Source organism: Tripterygium wilfordii, chromosome 3, assembly GCF_013401445.1.
Source record: "Tripterygium wilfordii isolate XIE 37 chromosome 3, ASM1340144v1, whole genome shotgun sequence".
Lineage (NCBI taxonomy): Eukaryota > Viridiplantae > Streptophyta > Magnoliopsida > Celastrales > Celastraceae > Tripterygium > Tripterygium wilfordii.
The window spans coordinates 586,630-609,499 of NC_052234.1; the positions used below are offsets into that span (position 1 = coordinate 586,630).

Below are 22,870 nucleotides of genomic sequence, written 5' to 3' on the forward strand. Positions count from 1 at the left end.
TATATCATTGGATGACTAATTTGAAACATTTTAAATAAGAGTGTGCAAATTGGAACATGCACTTTCTTTCAGTGTGTAAAAGTGGTATTAACCCAACGAAACAGTCACAACATTTTAGATAATATATGTTAAGTTTCAAATTACTTACCAAACCAAGCCTTACCCAATGATGGGTGACCCTCAATACTGATGGGTGCAGTAAAGGTGAGCATGGTGCAGCTGGTGCTGGAGGTTTACTAAGACATTGTCGCGGTGTATGGTTAAAAGGTTTTTTTGCTAATTTTGGCAGTTGTGGCTCGATAGAGGCTGAACTTTGGGCAGCGATTCATGGGCTTCGTATAGCTTGGGAAGAGGGCTTTCGCCAAGTTATTTTGGAGACAAATTCCTCTATGGTTGCGGATTGGCTAAATAAGCATAGTGTTCCACAACTCTCTCTTTCCAATTTGATTAGTGTGTGCCGAAAGCTTGTAAATCAAGCTTGGGAGGTGAAAGTAATTCACGTGTATAGAGAAAGGAATCGGGTTGTTGATTTCCTTGCATCTGAGTCTCTCAACCATGGCAATGGGCTAACGATTCTTCAACATCCTATTGCTGGCATTCAGGGTCTGCTTTGGGAGGATTTTATTGGAGTTGCTTGGCCTAGGCGGGTCTTGCAAGTAGAGGTTTAATCCTTTGGTTTGTCTGTGGGTATTCCCCCTCCCTAGTATCAAAAAAAAAAAAACCAAGCCTTATCCAATGAAAAAAAAACAAAACAAATTTCACCAACTACCTAATCAGACTCCGAGCCTCTCCTCGAACATATTCCTCATTTTCTTTCTCAACCTACGAGATATTAGCAATTGTTTGATAGACAAATAAGTGGATTTCACGTTACCAAAAAAAATTAGGAGCTGTTTCAGCATTGTTCCTCTCCCAAGGGCAGGTCAAATATAAAAGGTCACTTGATCCCACTACCAAAAATTGCTTGTATAAATGGCTATTAGGTTGTTTAACAAATATAATTTAATAATCTCAAACCTTACACAATTGTTTTAATTATCTGAATATTAAAAACATAATTTAAATACAAAAAAGAAAAAGAAAAAAAAAGAGCAAATCAAACTGACAGTCTAGCGGAAGACGACTCTTCGACCCCATCACTCCTCCTAGAGAAGAAATCTGGCATCTTGATCGATGCCAGTAATCTCGTCTTGCCGTTAACGGACAACTCTTCTACGTCGTTACAGGACCTTGCATTTCCAACCGAACCACTGTTAAAGGATCCCTCCCGATCGTTACCGAATTTCGTAATCCTCACCGAACCACCGTAAGTGGATCCCTCTCTGTCGTTACCGAACCTCGCAATCCGAACCGAACGTCCTCCTCCTCCTCTCGTAACAAACGGCGGCGTAGCACAAAAAACCCACTTCTTTGGCCGTTCAATTTGCAAGCTCTTCAACCTTGTATCCTTTCCGCTACCTTCATCACAGGCGTATGATCTACGACCCTTCGTCGAACTCCCTTCAGTATCCAAAAGCAAATTCATACTCCGCACGCGATTCAACTTCGCGTTCGCCATCAAAATTTGCCTCCTCACATCCACCGGCAGCCTCAATGTGTACCTCTCCGTAGTCTCTGTCGATTGAACCATCGAATGCCCCGTCGAATGGGATCTTGAGAACTTCCCATGTACCTTCTTAGGTCTTGGTGGAACGATCACGTTTTGGTCTTCGCTGGCTGTGACGATTACTATTTGATCGGGCGCGTTTGTTTCAATTGATTCGGACTGAGAGTTGTCTCCGTTTGTTTCGGGCGGTTCTTGTTCGAATTTCTCGGTCAGGTTCGCTCGACAAAACGGACAAGTGGTGCGAGAAGATAACCAGGCGTCGATGCAGTCCGGATGGAAGACGTGGTGACAGATTGGGATAAAACGCAGCGTATCATGGTCTTCAAACTCGCTCAGGCAAATCGCGCATTCCATTGATTCGCCACCGATTTTCACGTTCTTGACATCGGAGTAGATGAGGATCGGGAATGTCTCAATGATGTCATGATCCAAACCTCCGCATGTGGGACCACCGTCTGCGGCAGAGGGCTGAAAGGGTAGCGAAATTGTGACGGCTTCGATACAACATAAACGGTAGATGTAGTATGAGAGGGTGGTCGCACTGAAGAGGACGGAGACAAAGATGATGACCATCGTCACCCCGGATTTATCTATGTGGAAGGATCCAGAAAATCCATTATTCGAAGAACTGTTGGTGGACTGTCCCTGGCACACTGCAGGCAAGACGATGAAGAGAGTGTAAACCCAGGAGAGTACGTAGATCGGACGGCCGAGATTGATCGTCATTCGCAGTTTCTGATTCTAATTTTACTGAAGAACAACAAAAAAAATGTGCTCTGTTTTGTTTTGTTTCGACAAAATTAAGGTAATTTAAAGGGGGATGAAGATGCAGTATGCTGTCTGAAAGGGAAAAAACCCACAAAAACCAGAAATAGGTAATTAGTGCGATTTTGTTAAATTTCCATAGATGTTGTCTTAATTGCATTCGTTCCTTGTCATGATTAGCTGGTTTTCCTGTTTAGTCACAAATGTGTAAGCTAATAGTTGTACGAGGACAGGACAGGTCCATTTTTGATGAGTATTAGGTCAGGAGTGAATGCAGTATGAATGAATTATTCGATACTCCACCTCATCAGAAAATCGAGTCCAGAAGCAGCAGTATATATCTACAGTTCTACTCTGGAGTCTCCATTGTGAGAGAAGATGTGAAACTCAAAGAAATGGCTTTAAACGACATCGTTTTTCAAAATCGTTAAAACGACGTCATTTTGTACTGTTTTAGTCCATTAGTGATCCTTAATAGTTAATTCTACTACTATTTCTGAAATTACTTAAATCCTTAACACATGGCCGGTCACCGGTGAATCGGTGATTATGAGACTGGTTTGGGCCGAGTTAGGCCCAACCTAACAACCGGGATTATCGGCCTCCTTTAAGCCCAATTTTGAATATCGGAGTTGATATTAGTCTACCCTTAAATAAAAAAACAGTACCTAGGAACGCTAAAGGCTATGAAATTCGTAGGATATTAATGATATCCTACGAATGGTTGGAAGTAAAGGGGAGGGTTGTGCAACCCACAAAGTAAAAATGGGATGGACGGCCTCGATTTTAGTTAAAGAGAGAAGATTTTTAAGTGTTGTACCATGTCAACACCAATATCGCACGTCAAATTAACATAACACAATTGAGTGATATATGATAAGTAAAGACGTAACTCTTCTCACACAAAGACGGGTGTTTTGAGATGAGTGCAGATCTATGATCAAAAACGAATAATATTTGTTAATATGTTTAGACTAAAATTTTTAACATACCACGATAACAGTACAAGAGAATCTGACCAACGAGCGGGATATGTTGTGAGGAGATAATGATTCATTTGCTGAAGGGTTGAGATTAAGATGTGTGACAATTGATGTAGTTAGATATTGAGCTATTAATGCTTCTTTAACCTCTCATCTACAGCCTACAAGGAATAGGTTTTGAGGGGAGAGTGTCTTTAGGGGTAATTAAAAGCATTCACCCCACTAGAGTCAATTGCGAATTATCAAATTGAGGCCGTCATTTTGGAATCCACAAGTCTTCTCAGATCCTTTCAAGAATGGACAGTTAGTTAAGTCTCAAGAAACGAGCCGACCACTTAACTAGTTGATTAACGACTTAATAGCCTTGACTGTATGGTGAGCGGGATGAGGACCGACCCTAATCATTTTGATGTCCAAAGCGACAATGTAAATTAGTAGGGGTGTCCATTCGATTTTTGGTTCGGTTTTTAATATAATCGAAATGTCCGAATCGATTCGGTTATGATATTTTAAAATCCATAACCAAACCATATATTTCGGATAACCAAACCGAAATAACCATATTTTTGGTATCAGATCGGTTTTCGGTTTTTGAAGAAATGAAAAAAGTATGAATAAATCTCAAATAGAGTGAGAAAATAGCCCATGATAGACTCCAACTCCATCTAACAAAGTTTAATAAAAATTCATGATAACGATAATAAATGTATTATCTTATCACAATTAAAGAAAAATAAATTTACAATACCGAGACAAATAATATGATAAAGAAAAAGAAAAGAAAAGAAACATACATGAAGATGTCTCTCCACTTTCGCTTTGACAAATACTATTTTGCCTCCCATATTCTCATATTCCAATATGTAACTTTTATATATATATATAATTTAATATATATTAATATTATTTGATTTTTTCGGTTATAACCATAACCAAAAAAACTATAACCGTAAAAATATCAAAACATTTATTAAAATCATAACCATAGCCGAAACCATAACCGAAAAATCATATCCGAAAATCGAATAACCACGGTTATGGATGGGTTTCTCAGTTACGGATTGGTTGTAAACACCCCTATAAACTAGTGCCTTATCGCAAAAAAAAGATATATATATATATAAAATGAAACGGTACTAATATGTCGTATGCGTGAGCAATGGCCTGAGGGTGAGGAGAGAGAGTAAGGAACTGGTTAAAGTTTTTTTTATTGATAGACTGGTTTTCGGTTGGGTCGCTCAACTAATGAGTTATGAATAATTTTTTCTTAAAAATTATGGTGTTACGAGTCGGTCTGGTGTCCAAAGCTATAACTTTGATTATTTGGGCAAGGGCCGGCTCTGAGTGGGACCTTTTCGAATAGATTATACTCAGCCGAACTTTTATCAATATGAACATTTTGGATAACTGAACAGATTCGTAAGACTGCTGATCTCAAAAATATACAAAGCTTGATTTCCATTGGTGAACTCAGATGGAGCCAACCCTACTAGCGGTGGTTGAGAAAGCTGCGTTTAACAAATGCTAACTGTTTTTCGCGATTCAAAGAAGCAGCACCTAACGGTCATACGAAGTTTGGTTGTTGAAGGATGACAAAGCCCAAACACACACATACACGAGTCGATCAAAATTTCCCCAAAAACTAGTATTACATCGATCTGTTCTTCTATCTCTCTACACCTTCTATTCAACTCTTTCTTTCCTCCTCTCATTTCGTCTCTTTCTTTTTTCCTTTTGTTTTATCTAATAATGCACTCTTTGGATGCTCTCTCATATGCGACCCGCTCCATCACTATTACCTCTGTTTTGCTCATATGGGAAGACCCAAAATCCTCACCATTTTCAACGGAAGTAACCACGAAGATGGAGACAGAATTCCCTTATCTAATACTGTTCGTGAAAATCTTGTCAACAAACCTGATACCCATCAAGATCGGTTCTGTCGTTCTGTCTTTAACTATCTTGGCAGCCTCTTCTCTAACAGTATGTTTCGATTATTATCTGTTTTGGGTTTCCTTTTAGATTGATATTTTCAATCTCCAGTACTCTTTTGATTATCTGCAACTGGGTTGTTGATGATGCAGAGAAAATTGATGGTGGGTCACGGACTGATGAGGAAGAGAAGGTAATTTCTTGGTTATACTCCTTGGCCAAATCGGGCAAAGATTTGGTCTTCGAGTATGTTCGATCCACTGAAAGGGGTAAGTTTGAATTCATCATTTCGTAATATAATGGTCGGTTGCATAGTTCATTTGTTAAAATTTTGAAGTAATCAGCTTAATGGAGTTTGAAGAATGTGTTAGACATGCTCGAAGAAACGCCTGACTGCAAGATGTTTTCTGGTTTCTGCGGAAATAAGCTTTCTTTATATCCAGAATGGCTGTTTTTACACATATAAAGTAGAAATAGTTGAAAATCATCAGAGTAATACAGTGCCTTGGTCGATGCTTCCTTTTAAGTTTTGAACTTGACATAACTTTAGTTCATCCTTATATCATGAAGGTTTGAGCTTCACTGAAGCTGAGAGGAGACTGAAGGAAAATGGCCCAAATGTTCCTCTTGAACATGCTTTTCCAAGCTGGTGGCATCTACTGTGGAATGCCTTTTTCCATCCATTCAATATCATTCTAATTGTGTTGTCAGCTATCTCATTCATTACCAGTGACAATCCAAATGGATGTATCATGCTTGCATTGGTTTTTATTAGTGTTTCCCTCCGGTTTTACAAGGTACGCACTGCTTCATTTGCGTGCTCAAACAGGTTCCATGCTTTCCTATCTGAGCCATGGTCTTTACTTATTTTGCCACATACCTTTCAGGAATACAGCAGTTCAAAAGCTGCCATGAAACTTTCAGAATTTGTAAGATGCCCGATTAAAGTTCAAAGATGTGCAGGTCGAGTTGTTCAAACTGAGTTGGTAGTTCAGGTTGATCAACGAGATATTGTTCCCGGAGACATTGTCATTTTTGAACCCGGGGATCTTTTCCCAGGTGATGTGAGACTTCTATCTTCAAAACACCTTGTCGTAAGGTATGATAAATCTAAAATTTTTCCTTTTGGTTTTCCGAGTTTTTCATGCCGTCACAAGGATTCCATTTATAGCTAATTATAGAACGTGTTTGGATTCCTCCTTGAAACAGCCAGTCCTCATTAACAGGGGAGTCTGGGATAACTGAGAAAACAGCTGATGTTAACGAAGATCAAAGCACTCCCTTGCTAGAGTTAAAGAATATATGCTTCATGGTCAGTAACGAATTCAGGTTTTAAGCTACTTTTTCAGTAGTTCAGAGGTATTATAATTCCACACTGGATTGGATTTGGGCAGAGTTACATTCTCCAACAAAAGAGAAGACAGAAAAGAAATAAAATAAAAAATGAACATTTAATCAAGAGGTTATCGTTACAGAATTTCGCAAAGGCTAGAAAGTAATTTGGTTGTAGTGTAGTTTTCAGAATAGCGGATTATACTTATATCACAATCAGGTTATTTGTGGATATCGAAGTTTACTTCAAATTGAAGAGTAGGTGAAAATTTGATAACTTATGTGATTTTTCATAACTTGTTACAGTCGCACTATTGTTTAGTTGCGAATGGTAAATAATTTCTTTTCTTTATAAGTCACCGGACACCGATTTGAAAGTGAGTATACGGTTGAGTACAATGTAGAGGCTTCTAAGAATCATTATGTCCGAGTCTGAAAAGTTTTTCTAGAAGCCAAGAACAAGTATAACCTTTTTTTGTGTTTGAATATCCTTTCCAATGATTCCATGATCAAGTATAACTAAGCAGTTAAATATGGCTTGATGATATGAGAACGACTGACAGGAATCGGTTTTGATTTGCTTTTTCAGGGAACAAATGTGGTATCTGGAAGTGGAACTGGTCTCGTTATTTCCACTGGACCCAAAACTTACACGAGCACCATTTTCTCAAATGTCGGCAAACATAAACCACCAGATGACTTTGAGGAAGGCATCCGACATATATCTTATGTGCTTGTTGGCGTTATGCTTGTAATAGTCACTATCATAATCTTGATAGATTACTTCACTTCTCATATTTGGAGTGAGAGCATTCTCTTTGGAGTTTCTGTTGCATGTGCACTCACTCCTCAGATGCTTCCCGTTATCGTTAACGCTAGTCTTGCAAAAGGAGCACTTGCAATGGCCAGGGAGAGATGCATAGTCAAAAGTTTAACTGCCATACGAGACATGGGATCTATGTAAGTGGGATCTATGTAAGTTGTAACCACTTCTAATTAATGCCAGTAATACATGCTCCTGGGTATTTGCTTCTCATGAATCAATTCATGCTGCTGAGACAATTCCTAGTATTGAAGCCATCTATGGTATCAAATAATGTCCTTGATAAGAGCCACCTGTTTCAAAAGCATAAGGCAATTTTTTATTGCTCATTGATCCATTTAATTGGTGTAGGGATATCCTATGCATAGACAAGACTGGTACACTGACCATGAACCGTGCAATCGTGATCGATCATATTGACGGCTGGGGTTCATCGAAAGAAAAGGTCTTACAGTTTGTCTTCCTTAATTCTTACTTCAAGACTGAACAGAAGTATCCTCTAGATGATGCAATATTGGCATTTGTATACACAAACGGATACAGGTTCAAGCCATCTAAATGGAGAAAGAAAGACGAGATCCCTTTTGATTTTATAAGACGAAGGGTTTCTGTTATCTTGGAGACCGTCTCAACTGTAGAAAGAAGCAGCCCATTCCTGGATACACTCGTCGTTACCAAGGGAGCATTGGAGGAAGTAATGAAAGTTTGTTCTTTTATTGAGCACATTGATACTGGTGCAGTTACTACTTTCTCTTCTGAAGACTATCACAGGATTCGAAATATGGAAGAAGAATTAAGCAATGATGGCCTAAGGATTATCGGGGTTGCAGTAAAGAGGCTAAGAATGGTGTGTTCTATCTCTCATGCAGCTAATTTTCATATATGTGTCTCATTATAATTTGCATCTTTGTGTTAGTTTAAATTATTTGTTGTGATGTTGCAGAGGAGAAATGATCTAAGCATAGTCAATGTTGAAACTGCTGAATCAGACATGGTATTCCTAGGTGTAATTACATTCTTTGACCCACCCAAGGACTCGGCAAAGCAAGCTCTGTGGAGGCTAGCAGACAAGGGAGTAAAAGCAAAAGTATTGACAGGTGACTCACTCGCGCTTGCAATAAGGATCTGCAAAGAAGTTGGAATTAGAACCAGTAATGTAACTACAGGACCTGAGCTTGAACTACTTGATGAGCAGTCGTTCCACGAGACCATCAAAAGAGTGACAGTACTTGCTCGGCTCACTCCAACTCAGAAACTCCGCGTGGTGCAGTCCTTGCAGACAACTGGTAACAATGTAGTTGGGTTCTTGGGAGATGGAATAAACGACGCACCTGCACTAGATGCTGCAAATGTAGCTATCTCTGTAGATTCAGGAGTGTCAGTTGCCAAAGACTTTGCTGATATTATTTTACTGGAGAAAGATCTTAATGTCCTCATTGCTGGAGTTGAGCAGGGTCGTCTCACCTTCGGTAACACTATGAAATACATCAAAATGTCAGTTATTGCCAACATAGGAAGTGTTCTTTCACTTTTCATAGCATATCTGTTCCTGGATTTTGAGCCATTGACTCCAGGGCAGCTGCTTACACAGAACTTCTTATACAGTGTGGGTCAGATTGCAATCCCCTGGGACGGAATGGATGAAGATGATACTAAAACTCCCCAGAGATGGTCTGAGAAAGGCTTGCCTATGTTCATACTATGGAATGGTCCTGTATGTACTCTCTGCGACATTGCCGCCTTATTGTTCCTTATGCTCTATTACAAGTCTCATGATAAAGAATTGGACGCCAGGTATGAATTCTTCCATTCTGCTTGGTTCGTCGAGGGGCTTCTCATGCAGACCTTAATAATCCACTTGATCCGTACAGAAAAGATACCATTCATCCAGGACGTCGCCTCCTGGCCTGTAATTTGTTCCACGGTTGTGATTTCTGCCATTGGCATCTCAATTCCATTCACAATAATTGGAGAAGTTATGGGATTTGTTGGGTTGCCAATTTCGTATTTTGGGTTTCTGGTTGTGCTTTTCCTGGGATATTTTTCGGCTGGTCAAGTCGTCAAGAGGATATACATTCTGATATACAAGAAATGGCTTTAGAAAACAGAATCAACACTCATATGAGAACTTGCTCACTCTGTAAATTATTGAAGATACAGGATCATCCACATTTTTTCAATGGATAATACGTTCTGGAGAGTTTATTACAAACTGTAATAGTCGAGCAGCGAAGAATTCCCGCACCCTTCCCTCAAAAGAAAAAAGCAGAGAAGGAATGGCACGAGGTGCAGGCACACCTTCCTCTATCTATATTTGAATCATGGAGCTAGTCAGCTTGATTGTCATAGCACATGATGCATACATAGCCATCCACAAACTGATACAAGCAAAACAAAACCATCGAAAATTTGCCTCTTTGGTGAAATCCCTGCACAATGACATTAAGAATCCTGTTCAGATACAAAACAAATAACCAGAGCTGGCATCGTAGAGTGGCGGATTTCGAAGGCATTGATTTCAGAATTGAGCGCCTTACGTGCAGGTGTAAGTTAAAAAAAAGGACAAAAGTTTACTTACCGAATTGGAGATAATTGTTCCTGATGTTCCATTCAAAATCCCAGTGCTTCCGGTCATTTTTGAGTGTCCAATAAGCCCATCCAAAAGAAGCTGCATTATAAACCTCTAATTGAGCCCTTCCAAATTTTTGATAATCTTCCTGCAATCCGCTTGTCACATTCCATTCATTCACCCATTCTCCTGTAGCCAATTCCCATTAAAATATCGTCAGTTTAGACAGATTTGGATCAGAGTTGAGCAGTAAATTCATATTTAGGAGTATCGAGTGCCATGTCATTGTCTATATGCACATAAAATGGGAAAGTATGTGTCTTTGTCTGCTTACATAATTGCATAGGTTTCTTGAATTTACCAGCATAACAATACAAGAAAACATACAAAATTTATTTAGGGAAAAATTAGCATTACCAATAAAAACAAGGGGACCATTTGCGCCGTTCAGGGCCTGCAGCTGAGCTTCCCGGGTCTTGTATAGATATAGGATATTATCCACACTGCTCAAATTTACGAAGAATGTGTCGAAGAGATTGTAGTAATGCAGATCCAATACAACATTGTGAGAGCCGATATTAGCCTGATAGAGCTCCAGTGGATCTGCGTTGCCGATTCTTTGACAAATTATCACATAGGCTGTTGATGAATATTTTCTAACAGTTTTGTAGCCTTGTTTGTAATACGGAACCAAAATATCTAATGGAACTGAGGATGCTGATGGTTCATTTAAGAGCTCAATTCCCAGCAAAGCAGGATGACTTGCATACCTGGAAATGAAAGAATGTCATGTTTAAAAAGATCAAAGTCTACGAAGGGTTATAAGTTACTCTCTCCGCATATAAACTTCAGAGGCTATAAAGCAAGGACACTAAAAATGGTACAAACAAATACAGGTTTTCCCGGTCCAGTTAGTTTTAGCATTTGTTCAACATATAAACAAGAACTACCAAAGACAAAGGAAATGCGTGTGCACAAAAGGACACAGAGAGGAAAAAGAGTCTAAACTCTGCCAATTGGACCCCTACCCCTCATGAAGAACCACACTCCTTCAGTTATTTATAGTAATCCAACGGCTATTCTAGTTCATACCTGGAAGCCAAAAAGTCTATTACATCCAATGACTGTGAGATGTAATCCTGAGAAGTTGGCCAGTCGGTTGAACCATCTCTACTGGCACTATGTTCCATACCATTTTGTGAGCCAGGAGCAGCATGAAGATCAATTATGCATTTTATTTTATAGGTTCTGCAACATAGTAATCCAGTAAGGCATCGGAATCAAGTTGTCAAATTTCAAACAGAGAAAGGTGAAAGCAAGACCTACTGTGCCCACAAGAAAGTATTATCTAGGGCTTCCAAGGACCCCCCTATAAAGGGTTCTGGTGGATCAGGATCAAAAGCAATCCACCAACCAACCGGAATCCTCAAAGTATTTATTCCATGTCTATACAGAAAGTTGAAATCTTCCATAGTGATGAAACTGTTTCTATGTTTCTGCAATTGTAATAAGGAAAAACAAGAAGAAAACAAAAACATAAACTTCATTAAGAAATCTATTAAAATTAATCCAGCATATGTTCGATTTCTTTGTTCGTAAAAGGAATATAAAAATAACAGGCTACTAATTGGTTTTAGGTAGATACATAAATAACCAACCACCAACGAAGACATTATGAGGAGAAATCTATAGTAGCAAATGTAACATATACAAGAAAAACAAGATATATGCCAAACTTGTAGTCCGTGTCTTGAAGGTGAGGCACAGGTGCACAGATTTGAGTATCAGAACGACATTGCCATATATATATGCAAACAAATGTAATGCCTGTATTTTTGGAATTTGTCAACACGAATTAGGTTATTTGATACTATAAGATATTATTTCATCCCTCTTCTTTCAAAATATAATTACTAACTTAGCCTTGCAAAATGAAATGTATTACACAAAGCATAATAGCATTACAGCACGGATTGTCACTTCATTTTTTTTCTTTTTCGTTCCCAACTCTGAACCTTGAGCCTATTGGATCTGTATTATCCATGACAATGCTCAGCATTGACATAGAGAGTGGTGAAAGTCCACCAATGGTAATGGTGTAGCAAAATATGAGTAGAAACAAAACTATTGCCATATAGGAAGGAAACAAGGAATTACCTCGAGAACCTTTTTGGCCTCAATATGTCCGTATCCATTACCAAGCTGGTAATCTCCATGCAAGTTATTTGAGACAATTGTCATTTCAAATGTGGCTGCATTATCATCCCATCCTGGTTTCCCTGGATAGTCTCCCGTAAGCTGATTTCCTATAGTAGCCTAAAACATAAAGCACATCCTATCATGTAGGCTATTGAGAAACTTTTGAATCATTTGAGGATAGTAAACAATGAGACAGTCTAGAATGCCATATAGGGTGGTCCTTGGTAGATCATTAATCGCATGGTGTATTCCCCAGTGATTCCAGGTGTATATGATGGCTAAATCGCAAATGATCTGAAATCAGAAAAAAAATATATGCCCACGCTGGCAAGTGAGGTAGTTACATATGAGGAAGACAGAAGCTCCATGGAGAGGCTGAGACTGGACGGGAGATAATATTAAACCAACCCTAAGGGAAGTAGTGAGATATCTAACCATTCTGAATGCATGCTAAACGTGCCACTAAACTTGGTCTTTCATTCAGCCTGACCAATCACTTTAACAGTAATTCATATTTTATTCCAATATAAAAGTTAACGGACGAGAATCTCAGTTGTTAGCTCAATACCTGCACGTAGACCCCACTTGTTAGTTTAATGTGAATTCTACTGTTGTTATTCCTTTCAATGTAAAATGTTTCTGCTGCTGAAGACGAATTCACTGTTGCATCTACTGAGCACCCTTCACCAGCACATGCCAGAAAGTTGCCTTGTGCAGTACGCAACTGAAATTCTGATTGAGAAATTCGCCATAACTGCAAGAATGAAAATCAACAGCATAATAAGAAATAAGCTCATACACCAGAGAATTTATTAGTTCAAAGGCCACCAGGCACCAGCCCAATGTAGACATAAACTACATTAACGGTAGTGAAGCCAGAGAAGAAGTGATCACCAGTTTCATACAACTAGCATGGATAACAATTATTCAAGGATCCCTAGCTTCTGCAGAACCGGTCTCCAATCAGACACCACAACATGGTGCTTGAATGTCTCCTAATTCAATCTTACATTGCATCACTCCTCAAAATAATGGAGATGGGATGAAAAGGATAAGTTAATATACAGGCAAAATACTATATATCAATATATAAACAACAAAAACAGGGAGGAGAATCGGTCTTAATCTTTCAAAAAACATAACTGAATTAGATTACTAATTAGTGAATACAAATAAGATCAATGAGCATCATATTAGAGAACTATCAGATGAGTTTAAGCTTGACAGAACAGACCAGACAATGCTTTATCATATCTAGCAGACCTCCTCACAAACAAGGCCGCTTAAGCTTTGAATGCAGTTTTCAATACAACGCACCCTTGTAGGTTGCGATTGATGTTATTGATCAAGTAGGACAATTGTAGGAACTAAAGTACTAAACAATGAACTTCTTAGTCAAAGTAAATGGATTTCTAGATTCAGTAAGCATCGCCAATAGAAAGGTTAAACCATACACCATCAGATCTCTCTAATAGAGTCCACCTTTAGGTGTCTGATATAGGCTAACTGTAGCATTATAGTTAAGCACCCAACATATACAAAATGATTTAACAAAAAGCTTCATTAAGTTGCATTAATCTGAGATGTGGTCCCATCTACATATTAATATTCAAATGCAACAAATGGCTTCAACTCACTGATAAGATCATCATCATTTACCACCTCTATCTTAACAAAACTGAACAAAATTTTCAGTTCACAATCATGAAAAAACAGATCAAATGCTATTCAAGTTTTCTTCAACTTCACAAGCTAGCACCTAGGCAAGCATCAATTTCAACAAAATTCTGATTGGATTCTTTTAACACCGCAATTGAATAAATTTATTGCATTATTTATGAACTTCAACTCACAGCATAACAAAAATGCCATGTGCCTATCTGAAATCTAAATAAGGAGAAACCAAAAAAACTAAAATAGCTAAACTATCTCAGTGAATAAGAATTTATAAACCAGTAAATTTAACAAATCCATATACACATCATAGGAGATCATATGCACACATTAAGATCGATGATTGGTCAGGAAATTTACCCTGAAAGTTTCCCATGAGGAAGCAGTATCTCTATCTGCAGTAACGCCCATGCCACCCCCATTCTCTGCAGATACATACTTTTGCAACGTAACAGATTTTAGTTGGATCTGTGTGCCATCCTACATTTCGAAATTAGCTCCCAGTAAGCAGAATTCCTTACGAAAGACCACAAGAATATGTAAAGAAACAAAAAAAAAAAGAACAAAAAAAAAATGACAGACTTTGAAAGGAAGCTGACCAGCATGTCACCATTGGGAATGCCATCAAACAGTGAAGGCTTAATCCATCCTTCCACAACCAGCCATCCTCCCAAATTCACTCCTCTAACTTTGGAATCTCCCCCTAATCCCTCCACTTTAATCAGGAAATAGAACATCATATATAAGTACTGGAACATGGCTTCCATAAACAACTTTCAGCAATCAGCATTCCCAAAAAAAATACTGAAAAAATTTAAGAAATTAGTGGAAAACAAACAACTCACCTGAGCGTGCACGAGGGAAGATGAACCAACAAGACAGCAAAAATACAACTACCCATTTCCAAAAAAAAAGTTCCATGAAGAATGCAGGTCCCTACAGCATCAAGAAAGCAAAAAATATAGAATCCATCTGAAACAGATTAAATGGAAGACCCCAATACAGAATGTGATATTCAAAGACCCCCAATACACCCACTTGGGGGTATCTCAGTGATCCCTTTCTTGTCACTAAATTAATACCAAATTCCACTCTGTAAACAAGCATAAGCACATATCTGAGTCACCTTTCTGATAAACAACTAATTAATCTTAAATGAATACCATTTCTTTTCTGGAATCAAGACAACCCTAATCCTATTAAAATAAATAGCAGAAGAAAAGAACAACATTCTAGAAAGCAAGGGAATAAAAAGGGAGACGCAAAAGTGTTCAAAAACACGGAAAAGGAAAGCGAGAGAGAGAGAGAGAGAGAGGTGGCTACGTTGCTTGGAGATTTGATGTTCGCTTTGTGGGGTTGGTAGATGTTGATAGATTAAAGTATGAAACGTCATAAAGATTAAAAATTTCAAAAAGGTTCACCACTACCTTATCTTCATTGTTTTGTTCTGTACATTCCCTTCATCAATTCTTTTACTTGCTAACTTGGCTTTCCCAGAGAGAGTTTGTCACCGTCTCCTCCACTTGTCTTATTGGGTTTGCTTCTAAACTGTGAAAAGGCACTGCTGGTAACACTAGTCCGTGACTGTAACTACGTTGCTTGGAGATTTGATGTTCGCTTTGTGGGGTTGGTAGATATTAGATGATATGGTATTAGTCAACACAGCATGATATGGTATTAGTCAACATTCAACACAGCATGATATGATTTTAGTCAATATTCCATAATTACATCCCTATAATTATGGGATTGACAGTAGAATTAGGGAGAAAGACGTGTGATTCTGTAACTATATATGTTAGACTTTGTAACATAAAGTAATTATGAAAGAAAAACGATACTTGCAATCATTCTCTTCTTTCTTTCTTTTTCTACATGGTATCAGAGGAGGTCGTTCATAATCATCTGCTCCATCCTTGTTTTGCCTAAAAATGGCAGATATTATCTCGTCCAGTTCAAAGGCAGAAAGTTCTTCTGTCTCTGCATCATCAAATTTTTTTGAAGTTAATCCCAATCAGCGTTTGACTTCAGCCCTCTTGAATGAATTCAACTACCTTCCTTGGTCAAGGGCTATTTTATTGGCTCTTGGTGGAAGATCAAAGCTTGAATTTATCGATGAGAATAGCGTTGCTCCTGATGCCAATTCAGGAGAATATAAAGCTTGGATCGCAAATGACAAATTGGTCATGACTTGGCTGCTTAACTCTATGGAACTCCATCTTGCTGAGATTTTTAGTTTTTCAGAGTCCTCTGCAGATCTATGGAAAGCCGTTAAAGAGATGTACGGGAACCAGAATAATGCTGCGCGCGTGTTTCAACTCCAGAAAGATATTGCAAGTCTTCAGCAAGAAGGTAAACCTTTTGTGCAATTTCTTGGTAGTTTGAAAAGTATGTGGAATGAATTATCCATTTATCGTCCACATACAACTGATTCCGCCGTTCTGTTAAAACGGGCTGAAGAGGATAAAATTTTTCAACTTTTGGCTAGTCTTTCTCCTGACTATGAAGATCTACGTAGTCGCATACTCATGAATTCAGAACTACCCTCCCTTGCAAATGTATGTTCAACTATTTCTAGAGAAGAAGTTCGTAGAAAAGTTATGAACGTAAATGTTAAATCTGATTTTTCTGAGGCCCGGGCCTATGTATCCAACCATAGACGATCTGAAGAAAAAGGAAATAAGGGTAGGAGACCCGAATTGAAGTGCACTCACTGTAACAATATCGGTCATACCATGGATCGATGTTGGATTCTTCATCCTGAATTAAAGCCAAAATTTGCAAGAGACAACAAGAATGCACAGAAACGTTTCCAATCGTCAGGCTACAAGGCTAATCATGTGACAGCTTCATCCACGGATGGGCTCTCAAAGTTTACTTCTAGCCCGATCACGCTCATCAATGAATTCACCTCTTATCTTCAAGCAAAACAAGGTGAGATTGATAAGAATGAGAATGAAAGTTCATCAGCTATGCTTAGCCGATTTGCGGGTTTTCTTGCTGAAAATAAGAATGTCTCAAATGAAGACAAACCAGGTATTTTGAATGCTTTCTCAACTGCTCTTAATGTAAGTAATGTGCATGATTTTTGGGTCATAGATTCAGGTGCCACTGATCACATAACTAATAATCGTAGCATCTTACTTGATTTTGAGACATTGTCTCCACCATCTCAAATATCAGTTGCTAATGGCAAAAGTGCATCAATTAATGGGCAAGGAAAATTAAAACTACTCTCTGACCAAGTTGCATCATCTGTTCTATATGTTCCTTCCTTCCCTTTTCAAGTACTCTCTGTTGGAAAGATTATTGCTTCACTAAATTGCCATGTTATTTTTTCTTCTCACAATATTGTATTTCAGGATATAGTCACCAAGAGGACGATTGGTGAGGGCTTTTTCTTTCAAGGTCTTTATTATCTTCTCAAAGATTGTCGTGTTCCTAAGGGATTTCACGTGAATGCCTTTCTAGCTCCAGAGCAACAATTGTGGCATCAACGTCTGGCACATCCCTCAGAGTTAATTTTAGCAAAGCTTTTTCCTAGTTTCAACAAAAATTCCATCAATTGTGATGTTTGTCACTTTTCCAAATCTACTCGGTTACCATTTTCTTCCTCTACATCTCGTTCAAATAAAATTTTTGATTTGGTGCATTCTGATGTTTGGGGCCCGGTTCTCGAGTCATTTGATGGTTATAAATATTTTGTCACATTTGTTGACGATTTCTCTCGATTTACTTGGCTATATCTTTTAAAATCAAAAAGTGAAGTTGTTCATGTGTTTCGAGATTTTCATAAACTGATAATGACTCAATTCTCATCTTCAATTAAGATTCTACGATCAGATAATGGCACAGAATATATGTCTCATATCATGACACAATACTTGAGCATGCATGGCATCATTCATCAAACTAGTTGTGTTGGTACTCCACAACAAAATGGCATAGCAGAGAGAAAGAATCGAGACCTACTTGAGAAAACAAGATCACTAATGTTTCAAATGAATATTCCCAAGAAATTTTGGGCTCAAGGGGTGCTCACAGCCACCTATCTTATTAATCGGCTGCCTAGTAGAATTTTAAATTTCATCTCTCCATTTGAGTTGTTGACAGGAAAGAAGCCGAGCTTGTCACACCTTAAGGTTTTCGGTTGTTGTTGCTATGTGCACATTCAATCCTCTCAACGTGACAAGCTGGATCCCAGGGCAACCAAATGTGTTTTCTTGGGTTACTCTCCTACACAAAAGGGGTATAAGTGCTATCACTCTATCTCTAACAAAGTATTTGTCACCAGAGACGTTCAATTTGATGAAGGCACTCCCTATTATATTCGCTCTGGTGATATTTCGAGTCAGGGGGAAGAGTCCTTTTGTGACTTATTTCCATTGCCAACCTCAACAGATAACAATTATGCTTTTGATCATACTAAAGAGGTGGAATCTCCTGCTACTGTTACCGACAATAATATGCCATCACATGAAGAATCTCACACATCAACTCCCAATATTGATCCAACACTTGAAGCAGCTACAGGTACTAATTTACAAATTGAAGCACTTAATCCTACTAGTTTATCTCCTCGACGCAATCCTCTTCGTGAACATCGACCACCATCAAAGCTGCAAGATTATGTCACATATACGGTAAGATATCCAGTCAATAATGCTATTGGATATCATCGATTATCCTCATCTTATGTAGCTTATCTCAGTACCATTACCAAAGAAGCTGAACCTCGAAACTTTCAAGAAGCCAACGATCAAGAAGTCTGGCGACGGGCTATGCAAGAAGAACTTCAAGCTCTAAATGACAATCAAACTTGGAGTGTTGTTCAACTACCGAATGATAAGAAGGCAGTTGGTAGTCGATGGGTATACAAGACAAAATTCAAGTCAGATGGCTCCATTGAAAGACATAAAGCACGATTGGTAGCACAAGGTTTCACTCAAACGTATGGAGTAGACTACAAGGAGACATTTGCACCTGTGGCAAAAATGACAACCGTTAGAGCGTTATTGTCCGTGGCTGTAAATCATGGATGGTCTCTATCTCAGATGGACGTTAAAAATGCCTTCTTGCATGGAGATCTCCAGGAAGAAGTATATATGAAACTCCCACCAGGTCATCCTCAAAGCAGCGACCCAAAATTGGTGTGTAAATTGCATAAATCCATTTATGGATTAAAACAATCTCCCCGGGCTTGGTACGCCAAGTTGAGTGCTGTGCTTGAAGAGATTGGGTTCATAAGAAGCCATGCTGATCATTCTCTCTTTGTTCGAACTAAATCTGGTAAGAGATTGGTTGTGTTAATTTACGTTGATGACCTTATTGTTACTGGTAACCATGATGCAGCTATTGCTGACCTGAAAAGTGTTCTTCACCAGAAATTTGCTATTAAGGATCTCGGAATTCTTAAGTATTTTCTGGGAATCGAAATGGCCACTTCTCATAAAGGGCTTTTTCTCAATCAACGCAAATATGTGCTTGACTTATTGCGTGAAGTTGATATGCTTGACTGCAAACCTGCTAGAACTCCTCTGGATAGCAAACTTCAGTTGACTATTACTGGTGAATCTCTGGAATCCCCTAACCTTTATCAACGGTTGGTTGGAAAGCTTATTTATCTTACCATTACGCGACCTGATATTAGTCATGCAGTTAGTATTGTGAGTCAATTTATGCACTCACCCACCACCGCACATATGGTTGTTGTTAAACGTATTCTTCGCTATCTAAAAGGGTCGATTGGGCGTGGTATACTCATGAAGAATAATGGACACACACAGATAATTGGTTACACTGATGCGGATTGGGCAGGTAATACTCTTGATCGAAAATCGACTACTGGATACTGCATATTTATTGGTGGAAATTTAGTTTCCTGGAAGAGTAAAAAACAACTAGTTGTTGCTAGATCAAGTGCCGAAGCAGAGTATCGTGCAATGGCGTCTACCGCTTCTGAGCTTATATGGCTAAAAATGTTGCTTGCTGACTTGGGTTTTCTTCATTCTCAACCTATGTCTCTCTATTGTGATAATCAAGCTGCTATGCATATTGCTTCTAATCCAGTATTCCATGAAAGAACCAAGCATATTGAAGTTGACTGTCATTATGTTCGAGAAAAGGTTCAATCCGAATTGATTGCCACCAAATATACTCGTAGTCATGATCAACTCGCGGACATATTCACCAAAGCGCTATCTTCTACTCAGTTTCACCGATTACTTTCCAAGCTTGGCTCAATCAATCCTCTTGATCCAGCTTGAGGGGGAATATTAGATGATATGGTATTAGTCAACACAGCATGATATGGTATTAGTCAACATTCAACACATCATGATATGATATTAGTCAACATTCCATAATTACATCCCTATAATTATGGGATTGACAGTAGAATTAAGGAGAAAGACGTGTGATTCTGTAACTATATATGTTAGACTTTGTAACATAAAGTAATTATGAAAGAAAAACGATACTTGCAATCATTCTCTTCTTTCTTTCTTTTTCTACAGTAGATGTTGATAGATTAAAGTATGAAACGTCATAAAGATTAAAAATTTCAAAAAGGTTCGCCACTACCTTATCTTCATTGTTTTGTTCTGTACATTCCCTTCATCAATTCTTTTACTTGCTAACTTGACTTTCCCAGAGCGAGTTTGTCACCGTCTCCTCCACTTGTCTTATTGGGTTTGCTTCTAAACTGTGAAAAGGCACTGCTGGTAACACTAGTCCGTGACTGTAACTACGAAAGACAGTGCTTATGCTAGTAGAAATTAGGGGATGAAAGCTTGAACATTTTTACAAAACCGGTAGTTCAACAAAAAGGGAAGGAATGCGAGAATTGCGAAGGCTCCCTGCAAAGTAATGGATTCGCCGTCAAAAGAGGAAGTTTTGGACTGACATAGCTTATTTGGGATTTGGTTTTGAACTATAACTTCTGTCAAAGGAGAACGATATGCGAAAATGATGCCTGAAAAGTGATCTGTAAAGATTGATGCTCGATGGGTCGGTGGAGACTGGAGAGCTTTTCTTTGTCGCATACCAATTAATTGTGGGCCAGACAATGCGGGTCGGGCTGCATCCAAGGGTAGCTAACCCAAAATATAGGCCCGTATGTTAAAAATGGTCCAGTCCAGAGGAATGGGAAAGGCCTGCACCAGAGCCTAAGCTTCCCAAGGCAGCCCAAGCCCAAATATTTATTAAAAGCCCATAACGAAGTTTGTCATACAAAACGTTGCACAACTGGGTTCAATTCGAAGAGCCCATTATAAATTCCATTTCTTCAAACCCATTCGTTATATATATATATATATTTATTTATTTATTTATTTATAGAGAAATCTCTTTATCAATGGTAGAACAAGATCCATTTTGCAACAAATCTAAGGAATTACTTGGTTCGGGTTGAAGAAGCAAGTCACTCAATCATTATCAAATTGACTGTAATTTTGTTTCTATCCCTAAAAATCATACCAGAGCGCCTTCTACTACTAATAAGTCATGAACTAGAGCGTAATCATTCTCGTCGAGTTCATAATAAGTTTTTTTTTTTATCGGATTCGAGTAGAGACCAAAGTTCTTGAGCTACCAATCCAACTAAAAACACAAGCTTTCACGGATATCCTAGGAATAGGATATTTTCCTCTCACGTACGTTTGGTGTTTGCATGCAATGTGTCAATATGATCATAAGTTAAACACAAATATATTAAAAAATTGGGGGTTGGTGTTTTTATTTTTTATTTTTAAAAGGTAGTTAATTGGCTTTGCCACGTAGGATTGCATCACAGGACAGGAGTCCGACATGTCTGTCCCTGCCAACAATTGTATGGTTGGGAATAGTTGACTAGATTCTCTGTCCAAATGAGTCCAGACAAAACCCTACCTCATCGTCAAATCCATTCTAATGGTAGAACAGAACTCCAAAGGGACACAGCAAAACTAGCAATGGCGACCAATCTCATATTTTGCTTTGGGTTCCAACACTTTGTTGATTCCCGAATTTAACACATATTTGGATCGAGAATATTATTTTATTTAAATAAATTAAACAATACTCTAATAAATTAGTGGGACAACAGTTTCTTAATTAAAAGTTACATAATTGAGTTTCACTTATCATATATATATATATAGACACACACACAAATTTATTCTCACATACAGACGTCCGTATACAGAATCCTATAGCTTAAATAAGTGAGCTGAAACAGTGTGCCTCTGAAACAGTACATCGAAACATCACAGATTCTTGATGTCCTTAAACAATTATGTTTACCGACGTCCGCATGTGAGAATGACTATATATATATATATACATATGCATGCTTTATCAGTCCCTCTGTTACACGTGAAGATGATTGCATGGATTTACGTGAATGTTTTTCCCCCATGTTTCTCTGCCTATATTTCCCTCGAGTATTAAGTAGGATGTATATATATAATACGGATGTTGCAGAGAGACATAACCAAAAAAAGTCTAGTTGGCAGACTTAGCCTCTGCCAACCAAAACTAGTCTTCTTTTGAGTCGGTCCGAATGTGACTACACATATATAACATTTAAAATAAGATATTGAAGAAGAACAATTAAACTCTAAAATAATGTTTTTAATTCCTTATATAATTCCAAAATATATATAATTCATTCATTCTTTTGCGAAGAGTCCATGACGTATTTGATAATTCCAAGAATAATAGGAGAAGAGTCCATGACGTATTTGATAGTGGCATAATTGTCGCAATTTGATGACCGACTCATTCATTCTTTTGCGATCTCTTTGATATGTGTGTTTTTGCTTTAAAAACTCTAAGAAACAATCACTAACTCTTGCAAACACTTGCTTGCATAGGACATGAACGCATTTGTGACCTTTTATAAATCTCATTGGCCATATTTTGAAGCAACTTGTCATGTGTCAGGTGAGAAATTTTTGTGCATCCAAATTTAACTTCATATCAAATGTTTAAAAGAAAAACTTATATAA

The 22,870-nt window shown here is 38.2% G+C and overlaps 4 protein-coding genes across 10 annotated transcripts; 2 read left to right on the plus strand and 2 right to left on the minus strand.

Moving 5' to 3' along the window:
• Positions 1–1,096: 1,096 nt before the first annotated feature.
• Positions 1,097–2,332, minus strand: LOC119992690 (RING-H2 finger protein ATL32-like). The gene has a single exon (XM_038839487.1). It carries the CDS (start codon positions 2,330–2,332, stop codon positions 1,097–1,099), a length of 1,236 nt encoding a protein of 411 aa, XP_038695415.1.
• Positions 2,333–4,767: 2,435 nt separating this feature from the next.
• On the plus strand, positions 4,768–9,653 carry LOC119990754 (magnesium-transporting ATPase, P-type 1-like). Of its 2 annotated transcripts, XM_038836848.1 has the most exons (9): positions 4,768–5,337; positions 5,439–5,555; positions 5,857–6,083; positions 6,174–6,385; positions 6,496–6,598; positions 7,208–7,578; positions 7,793–8,288; positions 8,385–8,935; positions 9,047–9,653. In XM_038836848.1, exons 1-9 carry the CDS (start codon positions 5,169–5,171, stop codon positions 9,540–9,542), a joined length of 2,742 nt encoding a protein of 913 aa, XP_038692776.1. In that variant the 5' UTR covers positions 4,768–5,168; the 3' UTR covers positions 9,543–9,653. The 2 variants fall into 2 exon arrangements, with proteins under 2 accessions (XP_038692776.1, XP_038692768.1); XM_038836840.1 differs by having other exon boundaries at positions 4,769–5,337; positions 8,385–9,653.
• Positions 9,654–9,708: 55 nt separating this feature from the next.
• Positions 9,709–15,467, minus strand: LOC119990768 (probable glucan 1,3-beta-glucosidase A). 6 transcript variants are annotated; one of them, XM_038836860.1, is made up of 11 exons: positions 15,311–15,467; positions 14,729–14,819; positions 14,483–14,598; positions 14,244–14,363; positions 12,778–12,963; positions 12,168–12,326; positions 11,337–11,506; positions 11,103–11,258; positions 10,428–10,780; positions 10,020–10,199; positions 9,709–9,870 (listed from the first exon to the last, which is right to left on the minus strand). In XM_038836860.1, exons 2-11 carry the CDS (start codon positions 14,802–14,804, stop codon positions 9,785–9,787), a joined length of 1,602 nt encoding a protein of 533 aa, XP_038692788.1. In that variant the 5' UTR covers positions 14,805–14,819; positions 15,311–15,467; the 3' UTR covers positions 9,709–9,784. The 6 variants fall into 6 exon arrangements, with proteins under 6 accessions (XP_038692788.1, XP_038692795.1, XP_038692802.1 ...); XM_038836867.1 differs by lacking the exons at positions 14,729–14,819; positions 15,311–15,467 and having other exon boundaries at positions 14,466–14,600; XM_038836874.1 differs by lacking the exons at positions 14,729–14,819; positions 15,311–15,467 and having other exon boundaries at positions 13,104–14,363; positions 14,483–14,510.
• Positions 15,468–15,755: 288 nt separating this feature from the next.
• Positions 15,756–16,821, plus strand: LOC119992699. The gene is made up of 2 exons (XM_038839496.1): positions 15,756–16,776; positions 16,818–16,821. Exons 1-2 carry the CDS (start codon positions 15,815–15,817, stop codon positions 16,819–16,821), a joined length of 966 nt encoding a protein of 321 aa, XP_038695424.1. The 5' UTR covers positions 15,756–15,814.
• The last annotated feature ends 6,049 nt before the right edge of the window (positions 16,822–22,870 follow it).

Bases quoted from the DNA above. Each gene is read 5' to 3' on its own strand.
- LOC119992690 (XM_038839487.1), bottom strand. From the start codon at position 2,332: ATGACGATCAATCTCGGCCGTCCGATCTACGTACTCTCCTGGGTTTAC.
- LOC119990754 (XM_038836840.1), top strand. From the start codon at position 5,169: ATGGGAAGACCCAAAATCCTCACCATTTTCAACGGAAGTAACCACGAA. The intron at 5,338-5,438 runs GTATGTTTCGAT...TTGATGATGCAG, and splicing joins TGGCAGCCTCTTCTCTAACA to AGAAAATTGATGGTGGGTCA. The intron at 6,599-7,207 runs GTCAGTAACGAA...TTGCTTTTTCAG, and splicing joins TAAAGAATATATGCTTCATG to GGAACAAATGTGGTATCTGG.
- LOC119990768 (XM_038836860.1), bottom strand. From the start codon at position 14,804: ATGGAACTTTTTTTTTGGAAATGGGTAGTTGTATTTTTGCTGTCTTGT. The intron at 12,964-14,243 runs GTAAATTTCCTG...TCATTCTTGCAG, and splicing joins CCTCATGGGAAACTTTCAGG to TTATGGCGAATTTCTCAATC. The intron at 10,200-10,427 runs GTAATGCTAATT...AATTGGCTACAG, and splicing joins TGGTCCCCTTGTTTTTATTG to GAGAATGGGTGAATGAATGG.
- LOC119992699 (XM_038839496.1), top strand. From the start codon at position 15,815: ATGGCAGATATTATCTCGTCCAGTTCAAAGGCAGAAAGTTCTTCTGTC.